The following is a 21,242-nucleotide window of genomic DNA, read 5'->3' as shown; positions in this document are numbered from 1 at the left end:
GCAGGTATAGTTTTGTCAACAAAAGGCCACTTTTGTTGACAAAACCCTGTAGTCTAGACACACCCTTCCTCCCCACCCCTGCCCAGTAATCAAACTCAAATTTCCCTTCTTACTCAAATTTCCCTTCTTACCCTACATGGAACTATATTTCATTGCTGTTCTTAATATTGGAATTCTCGCCTTACACCCACGTCAATAACAAAGCTACAACGAGAGGCAATGGTTTTTAAGCCTACCTCCTGGCACTGTCAGGCACATGTGAAGGCAAGGAATAGTCACAGTGCACCAAGACCTAACATAGCCTTTCGTCCCAGTTACACTCTGCTAGGATTATAAAGAAGAACTACACAACCATCATCGTGGAGCACAATCAGAGGGACTCTACACATTTTTTTAAATGCTCAAGAGGCCTCATCATGAGAGAAGAAGAGATTCTAGCAAACAAAGTCATGAGAAGGGATTGGATAACATAGCCTCTCAGTTTCATGTCAATTTTAACTCAGTTTTGTTTCCCAGTGTATGCAGTGTCCAGGTTGGCATGACCGCTACTCACTTTCAGAGCCATTTCCTTCTCTCCCAATTTTGCTTTGTGTGTGACAAAGAAAGATAAGAGTCCCCTTTGTTTCTCCGTTCAACATCATCCCCTCTGAAAAAGTGGATTTTGCCCACAAAAGCTCATGCTACTATATACACATTTTGTTTGGCTCTAAGGTGCCGCAGGACTACTCATTTTTAAACAAAATATATATCATGTAATTTTGTTTAATTTTGTGGCTTCTTTATGGCTATTCATATTATACTGGGATGATATTTGTAGCTTTCTTGCCTTTCTTTTTGAGGTCAAAGACTGCAGACAGTGGTATAATGTTCCTTTCAGGCCAAGACAACTTCTGTTTGATGGGGTACCAAATTCCATTAGCCCACCAGCTTGCAAAAACAGATTGTGTCTATCACGAGGTAATGGGGTATATATAAAGAGTTGAATAGGGTCACTCAGTACAGGTACTTTTCACCATATAGCCAACAGCCGGGGGAAATCCCCTGCTTATTAATTAAAAAGTTAAACAGATGGTTTGCACCATGCATTGATGCCAAATGCTTTGGCATCTGAAAGAAATTAATAAATGGCAACAGACTATAAAAAGGGAGCAAGCTCCACAGAGAACATCCTTAACCAAGGATGGCCATCATCCAAGGATGTACAATTACGAGCATAAAAATCTAGAGAGAACTATGAACAGAGCTTGCAAGACTTCAGATGCTACACTCAAAGCTAGAAGAGTTCAGCAGACAAGACTTCTGAAGTTGCTCGGTTTGAAAAGCAAGAACACCGAACTGTCTGGAAGATACATGAACATTCAAAATGCAAAAGTATGTGGGGGGGGGGGGGGGAGAGTAAGGCAAAAATACCACGTTGACCTCATTTCTTTAATCTTTGCAGCTAAGGAAGTTAAAGGGGTGCTCTTCTGGCTCTCAAATAAATCCTGTCTGCACCTCAATATTTGCAAAACTGTATGTGTCATGCTCTCTACTTTATGCTTTTGCTCTTTCTGATTCTTTTACTGTTAAGTTTTGTATTCACTAATTGTAATGCTTGTGAAGAATTCTAGCCCTGGACATCATGGCTGTGTCTAGACTGGCCACTTGCCAGCTGTCTACACTGGCTGCTTGAATTTCCGCAAAAGCACTGACGATCTCATGTAAGATTGTCAGTGCTTTTGCGGAAATACTATGCTGCTCCTATTCGGGCAAAAGTCTTTTTCCAAAAAACTTTTGCGCAAAAGGGCCAGTGTAGACAGCAGAGATTTGTTTTCCACAAAAAAGCCCCAATCGCGAAAATGGCGATCGGGGCTTTTTTGCGGAAAAGCGCGTCTAGATTGGCCACGGACGCTTTTCCGCAAAAAGCACTTTTGCGGAAAAGCGTCCTGCCAATCTAGATGCGCTTTTCCGAAAATGCTTTTAACGGAAAACTTTTTCATTAAAAGCATTTCCGGAAAATCATGCCAGTGTAGACGTAGCCCATAGGTATAGAAGAAATAAACAGAGCTCTGAAATAGCAATACAGAACTTTCCACGTACTATCCGCTACCTACATGCCTCCAACTGCAGTGATCACCTATGGAACGAAGCCAGTTCAGAAAACACCAGTGGGCCCTTAGGATTCGCTGCTAACACCACAAACAAGAATGAGGAGTCCAGTGGGACCTTAGGGCATCTCTAGACTGCCTGCAGCTTTCGAAAGAAGAGATGCAAATTCGGCGCAAATTTGCATATCTTCTCCCAATCCCGTTTTTGGAAGAGTTTTTTTCAAAAAAAAAAAAAAAAAAAAAAAAAAGCAGTCTAGATGCGGTTCTTTTAAAAGATCCTCTTTTTCTAAAGAACCCTTCTTCCTTTAAAAAAAAAAAAAAAAAAAAAAAAAAAGTGTACAGAGTTCTTTCAGGGGGAGAGGGTGGCTTAGAAAGAACCACGTCTAGACTGCTTTTTTTTCCGAAAAAACTCTTCCGAAAATGGGATTGGAAGATTTGCCAAATTTGTATATCTTCTTTCGAATGCCATGGGCAGTCTTGACATGCCCTTAAAGACTAACAGATTTATTTGGGCATGAGCTGCTGTGGGTCAAAATCACTTCATCAGACACACTGGAATGGAAATTACAGATGTGGGGACATCTATATGTACTAGTATAATCAAAAGAAGAAAAGTTTTGCCCCAAATGGCCTCTGCAAGGATTGTACTCACAACCCTGGGTTTAGTAGGCCAATGCTCAAACCACTGAGCTATCCCTCCCCATAGGGAAAAACTATTTCCCTGTGAGGGTGGAGAAGCACTGGAAGGGGTTCCCTAGGGAGGGGGTGGAATCTCCATCCCTAGAGGTTTTGAAGTCCCAGCTTGACAAAGCCCTGGATGGGTTGATTTAGTTGGGATTGGTCTTAATTTGGACAGGGGGTTGGACTTGATGACCTCCTGAGGTCTCTGCCAACCCTCAGATTCTAAGCGTAGGACCAGCGTTAACATGAGCAAATTAGGACTGAGAATGTAGAGTAGTTACCTCACAACAAAGGCAATTTTCCCTCTCTTGGTATTCACACCCCCGCATCGGCTGCTGGGAGCGAGGATCATCTACCCTGATCATTAACACTGGTCCAACCCTTGAAAAGGAACTCCCTTCTTTGGAGATCACACAAGGAAATCTGTGGCGGATGAGGGAGCCAAACCAAATTTGCAGAGCCCTACTCTGACATCATCCCTCCTCTTGTTCTGTCATCAATTCTTTTCCTTTTCAATGCCCCCCCATTATCTGGCCTACAGTCCTACCAGCAAGACTAATTAGGTCTTGTACAGTGGCTCTAGCTATTTGCTAGGCACCAGGTCTATATGAACTCTGACATCATGCAAAATTGCTTGCATCCCCCTCCCATGCTGGTGAAGTTAAATAGAAGTCCATTCGTGATGATAATGCCATTTAACAGTTGTCAAGACTGATTTGAAAGGCGGCAGGAGTTTAAAGTTCCAAACAGTGAGCTTTATTCTTTTTTATAACCACCCAGGGAATCCATAAGATGAAGATATTTTTTTGAAGTTTCCTTTACAAACTCAGACACGGAGACGTGACACACATACTTTGAGAGGTAAAAAGTTATTTGCGTACCGCATTTCTAAGAATCCCCTAATGATAAAACACTTGGTGTTATTCTGTGGATTTCCTTTGCATAACCAGACTAATGCAGCCTCCAAGTGAAAGACATCCAGCTAGGTCACCTGGTTTGCTTACCTGTTAGAGTGAGATTATTTTCTACCTTTCAGGGTGGCTAAACACTGGAATAAATTGCTTGGGGAGGTTGTGGAATCTCCATCACTGGAGATATTCAACAGCAGGTTGGACAGACACCTGTCAGGGATGGTCTAGACCATGCTTGGTCATTCCATGAGGACAGGGGACTGGACTTGATGACCTCTCAAGGTCCTTTCCAGTTCTAGTTGTTCTATGATTATTAATTGCTTGTATCAGTTAAACTCCCTAATCAAGGATCTGAACGCCATTGTGCTAGGTTCTATGCAAACACAACCCCCCCTCTCCTCCAAAAAAAAGTAAACTATCTGGGACAGGGAGGCTTGGAAAGAAATTGTTGATGGCCTATGCTCCCAGAGGAGCTAAGGTCAAAAAAGAAGATCTGGGACAGGGAGCAAGTATAGAACAAGGTGCAACAGATGGAGACAGACATGGGAAAGTAACAAGGCAATTGTGAAACAATTCTCATCATGACATGTGGTCATCTCAATACCCTTGGAGCCTAACAACTGTAAGTTTCTTTGTAAGAAACATGGCAAAGGACAGTTCTAAGGAGGCTTCTGAAGATAGCTTTAGAGATGTTTATGTTCCTCTTAAGATCAATGGGTCGCATGAGAGAAAGCTCAGAGGTGCTTTTTAAATTTTCAAACAAGCACATAATGGAGGTTGGCATTGTGGGCTGACCTGCAAAAACTAGAGTTACAGCAGTTCATGCTTGTACAGCTCCTTCAAAAATAATTTTCGTGTACCCATTAATTTGTTTATTCCAAACAAGGTAGCGTGCCAAGAGAACAGCAGATGGGTTGATCTCACTACATCACCATGGACCCATCTGAAATATCTGGGAGTTACTGAAGAACTTTAGAACAAAAAAAAATCCACTTATGTAAACATTTATTCTAGCCCATTCATTCTTCAGCAATCCAAGTGAATATTATAATAAATATCCTTGAATTCGTATGATCTAAGAACAGCAGGCTACAGAGCTGACCTAACAAATGAAACAGATCAGATAAAACCTACAAACACTTTATAAAGCATATATGTAGAGAAAACCAATTGGGCCTGAAAGAAAAGTCTCTTTTCGTTCAGGATGTTGATATATTAAAATAAGTGATTAAGCATTACTTTAGAGAAAAGACTTTTTGGGGGAAAATGCCATTAAGAAGAAAATAAAGTTCTCTGAAAATGGTGAAATCAAAGCAAACTACATTGCCGGCAAGAAAAAGCATATATAATGAACCAAATCAAAGTTGATCCTCACGAATTCTAGTGAAGTTGAATGTTCTGCCCCATATAACTCCAACGAAGGAAAACCGATGAAAGAAACTTATGTCAAATTCAGGAACTTGGTCAACATTGCAATGTGAGTCAGAGTCAGACATTGTGCTGCTTCATCTTGCTTTGGTGACCTGCAGAGACCCGATAGTCCCCCCCGATGGACATAAGCAAGTACCCTCATTGCCCCGAAAATATTGATTTAAAGACGGAAAACAAACAAACAAGGTTATGAGCTACCCAGTGGCATTCAGCAATTCATCGGCACACCTGGCATTATAATTTTAGACTGTCCTGCTTCCTACCCTCGCACCTAGTGCACATGATCCTTCCTCCAGCAACCTGGGGATCTTCCTCATTATCTCCTGGAATATTTCCCCTCTGCTCCACAGCCCAGCTCTTGCATAGACACCCCGAATGTTCCTTCAGCAATGATGGCAACTCTTCTAAACAGCCTACAATTCTTTTCTACCTCGGTGTTCATCTTTGAGTGACGCAAAAGGGACAAATATCTTCCATTCCTCATACCTTGTTCCTCCTTTTACTCTTTGTCTAAACTTAAACTATATTGCTTGCGAGTTTTGGACCAATCTGTGTTTAAAAAGTAGGACCATTTGCATAACAATTGCCCAAGGGCCATCCAAAAACTTGGATATTTATAAAGCGCTATGGCATGAGTGGCCAGAAGTCCATTTGATTATCAAATTGGTATTTTAAGGCAGTCATAAATTTGCCAAAAATTGCTACATAAACCTAGAAACTCTCTGCAGTTTTCTGAAGCTAATCAAGGGAGACTATTCAGCAAGTTCTGTTAAGCTTGGCACATTTCTGCCAACTCATTTATAACAGGACTCCAATCCTGAAACAAGAAAAAGGAGCCGAGACTAAATTAAATGTCTTAAACTTCAACCAAAGCAAAGAGGAGTCCTGTGGCACCTTAGAGACTAACCAATTTATTAGGGCATACGCTTTCATGGATAAACTTCTGCCCTAATAAATCTGTTTGCCTCGAAGGTGCCACCAGTCTCCTCATTGATTTTGCAGATGCAGATTAACACAGCTTCCCTCTGAGATTTAAACAGCAGCATGTTCCGTGTGACATGTTAACAGCATGGCACTTCAAGTTGTGTTTGCTTATCAGACATTTGTAATCTAATGACAATGAACTTTACCCCAACTCCATTCCATATGGCACGTTTACCCAATAGATGCAGTACGACTCAAAGAGTACCCACTGTACAAGTTCAGTACAGGTTGAACCTCCCCAGTCTGGCACCCTTGGGACCCGACCGGTGCTGAACCAGAGAATTTGCCAGACCATGGGAGGTCAATATTGTCTAGTAGCATCACCAACACTGCCACTGTTTGCTGGCCTCTTAGAAGATATTTAGGGGTAAATTAGCACTAAATAACAGCACAAAACACAGAGCCAGGACTGGTGGCTGTAATCAAGCTTTATAGGACTGTGGGAAACTTGGCCACACCCATGGTAAGTGGGCATCCAGCTAACTAACATCATGCCGGACTACGGATGTTGCCAGACCAGAGAGGTTCAATCTGTATAAACACCTGTCAGGAAAAAAAAATCTTAAAATGTAGAAAACCCACAACAGCCCTACCAAATGGATAAAACAAAGTATTTTGCTTGGTCAAGGTCTCTCAGCGGGCAGAGCTGTGAACAGAACCTAAGCATCTTAGGCCACATACCTGTGGATCAATGCTCTGGAGTTCAATCTTCTGGCAGTCAATTTAGCAGGTCTAGTAAGGACTCGCTAAATAGAATGCTCAGAGTGCCCCCATCAGTACCAGTATTCCTACTCCTTGAAGGACTCAGGGAAGTTGACAATAGCGTTTCTCCCCTCGACCTCCTGCCATGGGAACAGCATCAGAGTTCAAATGAAGGTACATTGACTCCAGCTAAGCATTTAATATAGCTGGCATTGCGTATCTTAATTTGAACTTGTCCCCTAGCATAGACCTGGGTTTATTCACCATTAATCTTCTACAAATTACCGGGCAACAGTTGGGTTTCATGTATATCTAAACAAGGAGGATGGTCTTGATCACCAAAATAATGATCTGAGACATGTGAAAAATCAGCTGGAATCTGTGTTCGCCCCCCCCCCCCCCCACATGTTTCAAGAAATGTTATCCCTTGCCTACTGAATATAAAAATTTAAACTGCTGTTGTGGACCCCCTTGAGGTATGTTCTGGGGTGTTTATGTCTTGATTATATAAGTTTGAATGCATGAATTCTATCTCCGGCTTCTTTGTCAGCTAGAATTCTTCTGCAGCTAATTGGAAGCCAGGGAACTCTGCCGATGGGAAAGCCAGCAGCAATTGCAGTGTGCCTCTACTGGAATTCGTCGTGATGAAGTCTAGCAAGGTCATTTTAAAGAGAGGCACATAAACAGGAAGAGAGAGACATACCAGCATGGAATGAGGGAGTACAGGTTATTAATTAGCATAAGAGGACTAAAGGGGAGGTGGTACTCTTGCAGCTTTGCATCACCTACCTCAGCACATTAGTTATGGCTGTGACATGCAACTAAAAAAACCTCATCAGGCAACTGTTCTGTACTCAGCCAGGAACGATGCAGGCTAGGAACAATTTACAGCCTGTAAGAAATTGATTTTTTATGCTCTTGTGTATGTAGGAGAAATCTACAGCAGTGTTTGTTCCCATTTCCTTTTCTAACCATAGGTGAGTGATGCTCAAAACTTTTCCTCCCATTGTAAATAAGTGCCTATTGGTTTTTCTTGGCACCTGCTTTTCCCTGTCAATGAGAGCCTGGGAACTGGTACCTAAGACCCTTCCCTGAATGCTCCGTGCTGCCACTGCTTTCAGAACCCTCCCTTGCAAAATAAGAAAAAAAAAAAACCCTAAGCGAAGAGGCAAGTCACTGGCTATTAAAACAACTTTCCCCTTCTCCCTTTCTTTTCTGCTGTACCAAGTACATGCTTAAAGCCTAGTGGTTTATAGATAGTTTCTATAGTAACTGTGCTAGATTAAACCAAGGAGGGCTGAAAATACCCCAAATGGATTTTGCTAGTGCTGTAAACTCAACAGCTTGTTAACTGGTTCTGGTGGGAATAGGAAGCAGGTATCTACACCAGTGTAAGAACTTGCCAACCATTATTTTAGGACACTAAATCATTTCTGCCCACATCACTGTGGTATTAGTGCACCTCATAATCTTGACCGTATTTATCCTTTCCTTGCCCCTGTGTAGGACATAGGTTATTTCCATTTTATAGGTGGGGAACTGAGGTATAGACAGTGATTTGCTCTAGTTCACACAAAAAATCCGTAGCAGAGCAGGGACCTAAACATAGGTCTCCAAGACTCAGGGCATGTCTTTGCCATGTGCTGGATCGACATGCAGCAATTACATCTAGTATAGACATTATATCAACCACTGATTCATCATCATCAACCACCACCACCACCGGCTCAACGTCTGTTGGTGTCCAATGCCTCCCTCACTATTTCCATCCATCTTTCCCTGTCCAGTGTGGAGTGGTTTAGTTTCTGTAGACTAGCTCCGCACCAATCTACTTTACCATCTACCCATTCTCTGTGGGGTCTGCTTCTCCTATTCGGACCATCCATCACCAAAGAAAGAGGAATAAGGAGAGTTGACAGAAGAGCATCAGCTGTTGGCTTACTAAGGTAAGCAGGCCTAAATATGTTGACTTCAGCTACATTACTCATGTAGCTGAAGTTGCATAATTTGGGTTTACAACAAGCAGTAATATAGGCAAGGCCTCCAACTACAGCCATCTTTCCTCACTGAGAGTGGTAATTGTACTGGAGTTAGGAACAATTCCACAGAAGTAAAAATTCAAGAGAGACGTAAAACCTTGTTGAGAAGAGACCAAAGTTTCCCCTTCTATTTTCTAGCATTTTTAATTTAAGATTAAAATCTGAGCGCTCTCAGATTTGAAAATTCAGGGACAAGGTACCATTGGAGAACAAAGAGAAGAAACTTATTGTTACTCCTTCCATTGTACCTGTTCTGAGGCTGGAATATTTCAGTCTTCAGACATGTTGGATTTGCACGTTCAGTGTGCAGGAATAGACTCAACACAACCCCGTGATCATATAAAACCAACTACAGATTTTTCTCAGCAACAAGTTATATCCATCCCCAAACACTGCCCCAGCTGTTGCTCATTTCATTTCACTCCCTGAAGATCAGCCTTGACCATGCCTATTTATCATCACAGGAAATAGTGACCCTAAAAACAGATGCCAAAGAGCCATCAGTGACCTACCAAAGTACGGTTAAGAAGGCCCTGGTCACTGAAAAATCATGTCCACAAGTGAATCCAGAGTAGATCCACGTATACTGAATATTTGAGTTGTACATTCCGAGAGAGTCATTCATTAAAAGCAGCCTAGAAGGTTATATGTTCATTTCATTTTGTGAGTAAGAGCTCTGGTCAGTACAGACGATAGACTGAGAACTATACCAGGATAACGACAGCTGCTTAGCAACTTTTATCCGAGTTCCCTACTGCAACAAACACACTAAACTGAATTCCCACCCTTTGAATGCACCATCTATGAGAATAATTATTTCACATTATGTAATTCGATTTATGAATTTACTCACTCATTTCTATAAATGAAATTTTATATTGACGCCCCTTTTTATATGTTCAGGAAAACTCCAGTCATTTGAAGACATGGGCTGTGCCCACGAAAGCTCATGATACCATCTACATGTTTTGTTAGTCTATAAAGTGCTACCAGATCATTTGTTGGTTTTTAAGTTATCCTGTACAGACTAACTCAGCTATCCCCTGAAGCTTCTAAAAAAGATTGGTCGTTTTACCACAGCTCTCTGCTCTTCAAAGTTTACAATTGACTTCAGTCTAGTGGTTCTATATGGCTCTAGCTGAGGCCATTCATCCCTTAAGTACCACTAACAGCTCTCACTAGACATTCTAGATTAATAAGCAGGTTTACGCTTCATATTTCTAATTTCACATTCAAAAATGATACATGCTCATAAATAGCATGCACACGTTCAGGGGATTAGGGTTTCTTGAATGATAAGTGACCCTGTTTTGCATTACGCATATTTGGGTTATGCATATTCATATTACCATAAAAACACAACATAGCATGACAGCCAAGTATGCAAAAAGGAGTTCATGTTCAGTATCTCTCTGTTCAGAAATCAGGCTAAAGCTGTACGCCCCCTATTTCTCCTCCAGACACTCCTATCCTTCCTCTTAACTTTTGATCATCATGCCCTAGTTGCTTGTCTGAGCCTATTCTGGCCTCCCATCAGCTTCCCTTCCCACAGTGTTGCCACATGTTTCCCAAAGGAGGAAGTCTACAAACTAGATAGCATTTGATTTTTGCAGCTGAGCCAAATTTCACAATTGGAGAAGAGAGTCTTAGGACATTGGACAACTGCTTATGTCTGCAGTCACCAAGAACTGCTTCTTTGGTTAGGTGCATTACACCAGGTCTACCCTAGACCCAGAAGGTCAGCTTACATAAATAACGTAGCTGGAGTTGGCATATCTTAAGCCAAGCTTGGCACCATCTTCACAGTGGAACACTGACAGGAGGAAACACTCCTGTCAGCTTCCCTTGCTCCTAGTGACTGTGTGGAGTACAGGTGCTGACCGGATGCACCCTTAGCATTCAATTTAGCACGTCTTAACTAGACCCCCTAAATTGAATGCCAGAATATCGATCTGTGGCGTGTACGTATAGATGAAGCACTATCATGGGTGTTTGGATCTTAAAGCATTGCATACCGGCTTCCTTGCAGCTTTTTAGAGAAAATTTGCCCTGGAAAATGAGGCAGGTCAACATTTTCCATTATCTTCACCCATGCTTGCCCCTGCTCCACAACCTTTCCTGGATTTACCAACATGTCCCTCTCTCCCCAGCTGCAAAAATTAAATTCCCCACAAAACAAATTCTGTTGCTCTTTTATCTCACAAAAAAACCCAAGCAGACGTCTTGAAAATTGTCATTTAGATTCTTCAAGAGGGGATTTTGTTTATTTTTAGCCCTTGTGTGTGCGTGTGCGCACACACACACACACACACACACACACACAGAAAGAACAATTAAAGGGGAAAATATCAAGTAGGCAAAGTCCTCTTTTCCTGGAGATGCTCAGTTTCTCATGTTAAGCTGCTTTGGAGGTTAAGTATGACAGGCCGAGATAATGGAATTTTGTAAGTTGAAGATCGTGCGGCAGGTGCGATGCAGGTGCAATATAACGTGAGCATCGGGGGGATGGCATTTATTTCCTTCCTGACAGGTGCACCTTTTCTCTCCACAGGATCGCAGAGACTATAACTATCAGTGACATTCTGATGGCAAAAATTCACTCAAGAATAGCTCTGTTGAGTTACTGATGGTTATGATTTCATTCACAGGGGTTATAGGTTGGCAAATCACTGCCAGAGCAGTTGGAAGCCGTGTTCTGAATTCAGCTCCTGCGCATCCATTCTGGGGAAGCACGTGGATGAAGTGGGCTTCTAGGAAGAAGGGGAGGAAAAGAAGAGGCAGGGAGATGTCACAAGACATTTTTGGGGACAAGACCGATGTTTTGCCTTCAGAAAGAAGCTCTCTTCCCTCGCCACCATCTCTGCAAAAGCAGCTAAAGAATATGTATAGAGCATGTTTTCTTGACAGCACTTTCAAAAAATATGAGAGAGAGAGCAGTCAGTTTTCTCCACTCTCCTCTTTCACTAAAGTTGCTAGTGCCCTTTGGAAATATGAAAGAACTCAAGAGCTTTCATATTTTCAAAGGGTAGAAGTGCTAAAGAGCACTCTTGTATTTCAAAACACACCGAGAAATCAGTTCACATCTGCTGAAATTGTTCACTTGGTAAAGGTAACACCAGCTAGAAATGTCACTTAGTTACAGTCTACCTTATTTTGAAGGGACGAGGGGGCGCACTGGTCACCATTTACCACATTTGACACAGCCCTTTTGTGTCCTGCAGCTGCAGCATCGAACAAAGAATCTACCCCGTACGGCATTTCTTACCTGTTCACATTTAAAGCTTTCATCTCAAAAAGTAGAGTTTCACCTACAGTGAAAGATGCTCCGTGACAATACTGAAGGCTCCCAGGTAAATACAGAACCAAAACGGCACCCAGAACATGGTTGGCTTTCAATATGTCATACATATGGACAGCAGTGTTGCAAAGTATTGACCCAAGAGCTCTGGGAGAGGTTCATTCTTTATTCTCATTCAGTCTTTGGCCTGCCTGCTGAACAGACGACAAAGATGATCAATGCGACAAGCATCTGCCTGTGGGTGGAGACCTTCATCTGATTTCAGAAAGAACCAAATGGGAACCAAATGATAACAAAGCTCAGACATTAACCAGGACTCAAACTTGCCTCAAACCTTCTTCTAAAATTGCTTAGCCCTCCAGCCATGCCACAGAAAGCACAGCATGGTTTTGGGGGAAGTATAAAGATCTGCTTGGGCAAGTGACGTCAGGGAGGGAAAAAAGGAACTCACTCAATTGGTTTTATTTATCACCTGGCTTAGTGGATTCATTATTTTGTTGCTAGGTGATCACCATTTGCAATTCATAGAATCATAGAACACTAGACCTGGAAGGGACCTTGAGAGGTAACAAGACCAATCCCCTGCCTCACAGGAGGAACAAGCACCATCTAGATCATCCCTGATAGCTGTCTGTCTAACGTGCTCCTACATATCTCCAGTGATGGAGGTTCCACAACCTCCCTAAGCAATTTATTATATACACATGGACAACAGTAGATGTAATAGCCCATTAGAAGCTATATAAAGAACTAATACAATACAATATTGAATTAGACCCTGTCTGAAGTCAGACAAGTTCTACAATCATTCACCTCCTCCCTCCCCATGGAGCTAATCAATCTCATTGAGACAGACAACGTGCTACGTGGAATTTCTAGGTTATAACTGGATGTTGAAAACTTTTCCAGATCCTACTGTTGTCTCTATAAAGAGATCCATTTACTTCAGTGTGCACCAAATCCAGCCACTGGGGCCTTACCCTTTGTACCGTAGAAGTCAACAGGAATTCTGCCAGTGACTTCAAAGGGATCAGGATTAGACCTGTAACTTAGGGTATGTCTACACTACCACCCTAGTTCAAACTAGGGTGGTTAATGTTGGCAACCAGAATTGCAAATGAAGCCCGGGATATGAATTTCCCGGGCTTCATTTGCATATTGCCTGGCACCGCCATTTTTAAATGTCGGCTAGTTCGGACTCCGTGCCCGCGGCTACACGCGGCACGAACTAGGTAGTTCGGATTAGGCTTCCTATTCCGAACTACCGGTACACCTCGTTCCACGGGCTTCATTCAATCCCGGGCTTCAAATTCAAATCCCGGGCTTCATTTGCAACTCCGGTTGCCTACATTAACCACCCTAGTTCGAACTAGGGTGGTAGTGTAGACATACCCATGCAGACTATCAGTTTTGTTCTATTCCTTCTCTTTCAATCCCATCACATCTCCTGGAAAAAGGAGAGGCAGGAATTGGCTGGCACATAATTTGTAGGATGTGAAACTCTGGTAATTAGCCTGAGCTGTTAAAAGGTCACATTTCCCTACAGCTCAAAAAATAAAGCTCTCCACAACCATAATGAAGTGTTATAGAACCAAAGAATGGAACTAGCATTTAGACAATTAAAGCAAAGTTATCGATCTTAACAAAAGTCAAGGTAGCCCATTAACAAGTCCCAGATTCAATCAAAATATAGCAAGAATATTTAAATTGTAGCATAAATTAGATCTGTAACAGTCTTTATAGGAAGAGGCAAGATAAGTAGCAAAGTTATCTTTGGAAAAATCTATTAGTACTAATGGAGCGATAATACTTTTAGATTCATGGATGCTGACAGATTAAATTCTTTCAATTCATTTTTTTTATTTGGGTAGCTCATTTGACATTGAGTAAATCCTAGATTCTATGGTGAAGTGTGAACTGTGGGCATTTCTCTTTTGCTATGTCAAAATCGTGCACTTCTGGCATGTTTTCAGGGGGATTCTCAGGCATACCACATACTGCTCCCAAATGGCAACTGGGGTAAATAATTTTTTTTTAATCTTGAAAATAGAAATACTACAGCTCATAAGTTCACCTAAATTTTGCCTCTAATTTAAGAAAGGCTGCAAAAGAAGAAACAAGAAAAAAATATTATAGAAGAATGTGTGTGTTTAAACACATACCGTCTCTTCCCGTAATATAGGGTCGATATGAGTGGTCAGCCTCACTTTAGGATAGTGGTTACTGCTGTGGGGTAGGCATAACCCTGGGAATGCAGAGAGGTCCTGCAGGCGGTACATAAACTCATCTGCATACTATATTTGCCTAGTTATACAACAGGCTACAGGAATAGCATCCATATGGAGAAAAACTTAATTGGTGCTGGTGCTTCACTGCCTCCCAGAATGTCAAAGCTCACAATTAAAAAACAAGCTCAAGCTATCACTCCGAAATGCAAACAAAATTATTATATTTACATTCCAATCAATTCATTTCATAATTATATGGGAGAAAGGCGAAAGTAAGGAATTATTCAGCAATCGAGTGCAGTGAAACTTCTATATTTTAGGTCTGATTTTGTATACAAGTAGTTCTGGGGTGAGGCAAAACTTGAGGTGTGCAACACAAATCGGATTCCCGAAAGGGATACAGTAATCTGGGAAGGAGGAGGACCACTGCTTTAGGAGGAGAAGAGGTCATCAGTTTCTCTGTCTCCAACAGCAGAGCTAGTTGGAATTTTTTTGGATGAAAATGTTTGTGCCTGTTGCAAAATGAGAAACCCATCTAGAGAAAGAAACCCATTCTAGAGTAGGCTGCAGAATAGGCAGTCATCTAGCAGATTAGGCACTCACTTAGGGTATGGAAGGCACCAGATCAAGTCCCAGGCCTGAAAGAGACAGTGCAGGGACTTGATCCTCAAAGTGTCTTGCAAAACAGAGCGGTTTTATGCCCAGCCCCTTCCAGTATTACTCAGGGTTCAGTCAACATAGAACTTGATCCTTGTTAAATGCAGTTGTGTTGATTTATGCCAGCTGCAGATCTGGCCCTTTGGGACTCTCAGTATTCCACTACTTTCTGACAACATAATACACAGGAGATTATAGTACGAAGACCAGTTTTCCCAAATAAATCCAATTTATGACAACTACATAAACCATCTCTTCAAAAAGACCAAAACAAAACAAAACATCTTTTGTGCACGCTGTATGGGACCTACCCAAACTTAAATACTATGTCAAACACAGGCTAAAATAATTCAGTTCCTGAATAAGAAGGGTATTTGAACATCTCTCTAAAAATGTACTCAACTCTCAGAACGACATCATATGCACGGTGGTATCGGGAGCATTATCTGGAAGCTTTCTGTTAGAACTTAGTGCCTAAAAAGGCAAGGCATGTATTAAATTGATGCACCACCTAGCGTCTTCTGACTGTCCACTGCATTCATTAGTCAATTCCAGTACAGCACACTGACAAGCAGTGTTGCTAAATGCTATGTAGAATTAAAGTTGAACTCTAAATAAACCATTTACATTGTATACATTTATGCAAAAAATGAACAGAAACTAGAGTCTCTCTCTCTCTCAAACACACACACACACACACACACACACACACACACACACACACACACACACTTATTTCTGACATTATATACTAGCAATAAAAATCTCCCGAATTAGGAATTTCATACATAATATTTCGAAGGGTAATGTCTATCCTCAGATTTACAGCAGTCTTGGTTTTGGCCTATTACCAAGAAATCGCGAGGCATTCGTCACCATAAAAGCCATGTACGCTTGTGTGATTGTGTAGATTAGATGGGATTTTATATAAAAGGTTGAATTCAATTAAGGAGAGCAAATTCATTTCAAGAATACAATTTATTACTACAGCTAATCTACTGAAGAAAAGATTCTAGAAGTAGTAGCTCATAGGTAAAAACAATTCTCACTTTAGCCGTGTATGCCTATTTTACATTTACTCTCTGACTTTTACTAACACAAATGCTCACAAAAAAAAAAATGTAGTTTCACAAAAGCCCTTTTACTAGATAAAAAGTTACACTTATCCGACTAGGTAATAGAATAGGACTGACAATCACTCACAAATAGGCAATTAAGTTCAGATTTTTCTCTCTCTTCCCGACCCACACTCACAAAACATGAACCAACTGAAACATATATATAAAAAAGATCTCATTCTGCCTGGCCATTCTCCAAACGGAAAGGCAACATTCAAATAAAATATTCACTCGGCGTGAGATTTTCAAATTGAAAAATTCAGCGGGAGTTAGGCATCTAATTCCCTTAGGCTCCATTATAGTTCCCAGCCCTAATTTACTTTGTCACTCTTCTGAAAATCCCATCTTCAACTCTTTACACGGATTCACCCACACTTCAGGTGGAGGAGATGCAATGGAGAATGCAAGAACCCAATCCCCCAGGCTCCCCACCCCCCACACACAGAGAAAACACAGCCAATTAGAACAGTGAATTTACATTTCAGTTAATTGCACGTTTGACGCTGCTTCCTTAAATCAGATAACTGTTATCGGTGCCTCGCAGTGTGGCACTATTCCAGGTCACTTGGAATTAAGAGAAGACTGTGAAACTTCATATTGACTTCAGATTCTAGCGTTTGTGGATTCTAGTGTTTGTCATTCCTTTCCTCCTCAATAATTCTAATGAACAGCCATCAGGAGACGGATTTTTGGAAGCTAACCTTCCCTTATCTTAAATTACCAAGATGAAGTCTATTTTGCCGAACTGAAAGGGCACAGCCAGCCATTTCTACATTGGCTACAAGCAGCGTTACATTGGTCTGCTGAGCCAAGAACAAAAAAAATGCACATGCCGCTTGAGGTGATGACTTTTACAAAATCAAATGAGATGATTGATGTCTGCACATCTCTGAGACAATGGCCAACTATGCATTTACTAGCTGGGTATTCTTTCAGACCTAGTGAATACTGGTCTTTCCATGTACCCCCCTCCCAAATCAGAGAGAAAAGATGGAATGTGGCAGCCTTATTCTAAACACAGTATAAAACCTAGAGCAGTGACGCTTAAATTGTGTTACGGAGGCAGTCAGAGGTGTGCCGCAGAGAACAACAAAGTTCAAAATGGCCACTTTTTTTGGGGGGGCTCAATAACTTCCTCCCTCCACCTTTTTTTTATTTTTTTTTTTTTGCACTCACCAAAAAATCCTTGGTATTCCTCATAAAAAAAAATATTGTTTGGTGTTACTCGGTCTTAAAAAGCGCTGACGTAGAGGTTACATTCTCTGCCCATATCATGTCTTGTGCATAGGCATTGCTTGTCCATATTTGTCATTGCAGACTAGAGCACTTGCATGCATGCAAAGTGTAGATGCTCAGTTCTGACATTACATAAATATTTTTTCCATACCAAGGGCACCTCTCAGCAAACACCTATTAATATTCACTTTCATATTTATTCTCTCTCTCTCCCCCTCACTCCCCACTGGATGCCTTACATGGCAGTCTGTAGTCTAGATTCAACATTCTGATGCCCACTGGACTCCAATTTGTGATACCTCTTAAACCTTGCATCTGACGAAGTGGGTCTTTGCCCACGAAAGCTTATGCTCCTACACTTCAGTTAGTCTATAAGGTGCCACAGGACTCCTCGCCTCTCTTAAACCTTGAACTCTTACTTGAGTGTGGCGGAAGGCATTTTCCATTCCTAAAACTTGGCTTCTTTTCTACATTTTACCCAGTTCAATAGGAGTTTTGCTCTGACTGATTTTATGGATTGTAAAGAGCCGTAGGATATGCAGGATGATAAGCATTTGAGAACGGGCAGATTGTGGTCTATTGCGGAAGTTCTTGTCAAGCGCAATTTAAAAGACTTTAATCTCTTGTTATGATAATACCCTGGAAAAAAAACCCACAAATTGATAACAAAACATGTTAGATTGGAAGAAAAACAAAAGCTCACTAAGGAAGATTCATAGAAAAACATTTTTTTCAGCAAAGCTTTAGATCTTACAGCATGTTTAAAGAAATAACGAACGCTTTGATTTTTCATTTGTTTGCAATGACCCAACACAGTTCTCTTGTGATTCTGCAGCAATAAAAAGACGGTCATTCTAAACTTGAGAGAAAATAAGCAGCATTAAAAAAACTGGCTGTGTTCTTTAAAAAACCCTAAACAACACTTTTTTCTCCCATTATTAATTTAAATGGAAACTTTTTGAATTCAGTCCAGCTACTAAGGAGTTACTGTAGCATTGAGGCCAGGTCTACACTAAAGGGGAAAGTTGAATCAAGATACGCAATTCCAGCTATGTTAATTACATAGCTGGAGTCAATGAACCTTGATTCAAGTTTCCCTTCCATCCCCACAGTGGGAAGCCAATGGGAGCAAACACTCCCCTCAGCTTCCCTTTGCCTTTGCAGGAGGAGGAGTACTGGCCGCCAATGGGGGTATCATCTGAGTTCAATTTAGCAGGTCTTAACTAGACTCACTACATCGAACCCCAGAAGACTGATCAAGGCAACATCAATCTTCCGCTTAGAGAAGACATGACCTAAGGGTTTAACTGAGCTCAGTCCCTTTTTGCTAGAAACTGTACATTGACCATAAGATCTTATTGTGTACAAGTTGACAAAGGAAATGTGGGAAAATAGGCACAAAGAGCCAAGGTCATACAGAAAGTAAGTGGAAGCTGGGAATAGACCAGGTCCCTCTAAATTCCAACCCACTGTCTCCCTCGTTGTTGCCTGGGAAGATTTCCTAGCTTTGACATCCTTATCGTATGTCTTGCTTTCTCTCTAGAAGTAGGTGTTAGGGGAACTGTATATTTGTGAAAGGAACCAGAAAGAAACCCCTGGCTGTGTCTAGACTGGCCAGTTTTTCCAGAAAATCAGCCACTTTTCTGGAAAAACTTGCCAGCTGTCTACACTGTCCGCTTGAATTTCTGCAAAAGCATTGACTTCCTACTGTAAGAAATCAGTGCTTCTTGCGGAAATACTATGCTGCTCCCATTCGGGCAAAAGTCCCTTTTGTGCAAAAGAGCCAGTATAGACAGCTCAGATTTGTTTTCCACAAAAAAGCCCTGATTGCGAAAATGGCGATCGGGGCGTTTTTGCGGAAAAGCGCATCTAGATTGGCACGGATGCTTTTCCACAAAAAGTGCTTTTGCGGAAAAGCGTCCGTGCCAATCTAGACGCTCTGTTCCAAAAATGCTTTTAACGGAAAAGTTTTCCGTTAAAAGCATTTCCGGAAAATCATGCCAATCTAGACTCAGCCCCTTTGTATGCAGAAAGGATGGAGCGCAGGTAGCAGTAGTGCACGTTTCCACTGTTCGGATGACTTTTCAAGCCTGGCTCTTGATGGGTCTGTTTAATGAGGCTTCTGCTAAATGATTTTTTCCAGCAATGGTGGCTGGTTTGTGTGACATGAACATTTGCCCCCTGCGGACTGAATTGAGCTTCCATTGCATTCGTACAAGCTAGCCAGGCGTGAGTTGGTAACTATTTCTGGTTACTCCTAAACTTGGCAGGGTGCAAAATGGTGAGCAGGCGGTAGAGCATTCTGTGTCCCATGACCATTGCTGAAAGTCTTCCAACTCCAGCTAGTTATTCTATTGCCTGCAGATAATACCTTTTTGGGGAAGGCTTTCAAAGGCACAGACAGGAAAGCCAGCTTCCAAACTCTCATTGAAAGTCAATTGCCCTTCAACACCCAATTCTCATGCGTGCATTGTAAAATCATTTTCCTTATTGTTAAGCTAACTGATTCCAAAACACACAGTAGTAGTCAGCAAATTAGTCACCTCACACTCATTCCTAAACACACTGTGGGTATGTCTACACTGCGGCTATTGCGGGGTACTTCTGGCATCCTGAAATAGTATTTTCCACATCTTGACAGTGTGCCCGTTATTTCAAAATGTAATCAAAATAATGGGCACACTATTCTGCCTCTGGGTAGACTGCTCCAAGTTTTAAAATTGTGCATCTCGAAGTAAGCGCGAAATAAGGTACACAATTTACTTAGCTCAAATTGCGTACCTTATTTCGACCTAGTGCCACAGTGTAGACACCCTCAAGAAAGACAGGGCATCATTACTGTAGATATTTCATGAACAGGTAGTAAGACAGGCCCTGTCTCAAATAGCTAGCAATGCAAATGGACAAGGCAGACAAAGGGAAGCCTTATTATTCCCATTGTACAGATGGGGCTGAGAGGCAGGCGCGTAGATTAAGTAACATGCTTAGGGTCACAGAGGGAGTCTGTGGCAGAGCTAATCTATACTCACAGTTCCTGGGGGCAGTGCCCTAACCACTAGATAAGCCTTCTTCTCTAAAGACAAGACTCACAATAATTCATAAATGACTAAGGAACATTTTGCTTTTATAATCATAGCATTTCTATATATTGCCTTCTTTTGCTTACTAAAACAGTCTTCTAGAACAATCCACTCCAGGCTGTCAGCAGTGGAAGAGACCGTAGAAGCAGCTGATGGACTCTTAAAGGCAGCTGTGAGGAGAATATATGGATAATGAGACACTCAGAGCAATTATAGGTAAAAATTTTTGCAGAGAATTGGGACATATCTGTTTACTTGTTTTTTTGAAAGAATTTGGAAGAAGATTCACACACGAGTATATTTTTCCACAGCAAACCACTTCTGGGTTTCACCCAAGAAACTGGTACTATTAGAGAGGACTCTAAATTAGAGGGTGGATCATTCCATCAATGGCTATTAGCCAGGGTGGGCAGGAATAGTGTCTGTAGCCACTTCGTCAGAAGCTGGGAATGCGTGACAGGGAACGCTTGATTCCCTGTTCTGTTCACTCCCCTTGGGGCATCTCGTATTGGCCACTGTGGGCAGACAGGACACTGGGCTAGATGGACCTTTGGTCTGACCCAGTCTGGTTGTTCTTACGAATCTTTTGCCTGATTGGCTATGGCAATTCCTGTTCTCCTACATCACCAACATTACTGGATAATTGGCTGTCATCGAGAAGGAGGACAAACACGTCAATTAAAGTTAGATGAGTAAGTTACAAAAGGTGAAATAATACATTTAGACTTGCTTGTATTGTGAGCGATTTTCATAATCTACTTGCAACATGCATTACAATGTTGTTTATTGT

At 41.6% G+C, this 21,242-nt stretch overlaps 1 protein-coding gene across 1 annotated transcript in view; it reads right to left on the bottom strand.

The window, feature by feature from the left end:
* The window catches only part of UNC5D (unc-5 netrin receptor D), a 359,887-nt gene that overhangs the window by 313,402 nt on the left and 25,243 nt on the right, over positions 1 to 21,242 (bottom strand). Inside the window, exon 4 of the mRNA XM_075910658.1 lies at positions 20,539 to 20,622. Coding sequence (XP_075766773.1) covers positions 20,539 to 20,622 — 84 coding nt within the window. The remainder of the gene's footprint in view (positions 1 to 20,538; positions 20,623 to 21,242) is intronic.

This window comes from Pelodiscus sinensis, chromosome 28, assembly GCF_049634645.1.
Source record: "Pelodiscus sinensis isolate JC-2024 chromosome 28, ASM4963464v1, whole genome shotgun sequence".
In the NCBI taxonomy this organism is placed as follows: domain Eukaryota; kingdom Metazoa; phylum Chordata; order Testudines; family Trionychidae; genus Pelodiscus; species Pelodiscus sinensis.
Note: the sequence above shows the minus strand (reverse complement) of the source record. Positions and strands in the feature narration are given on the sequence as shown.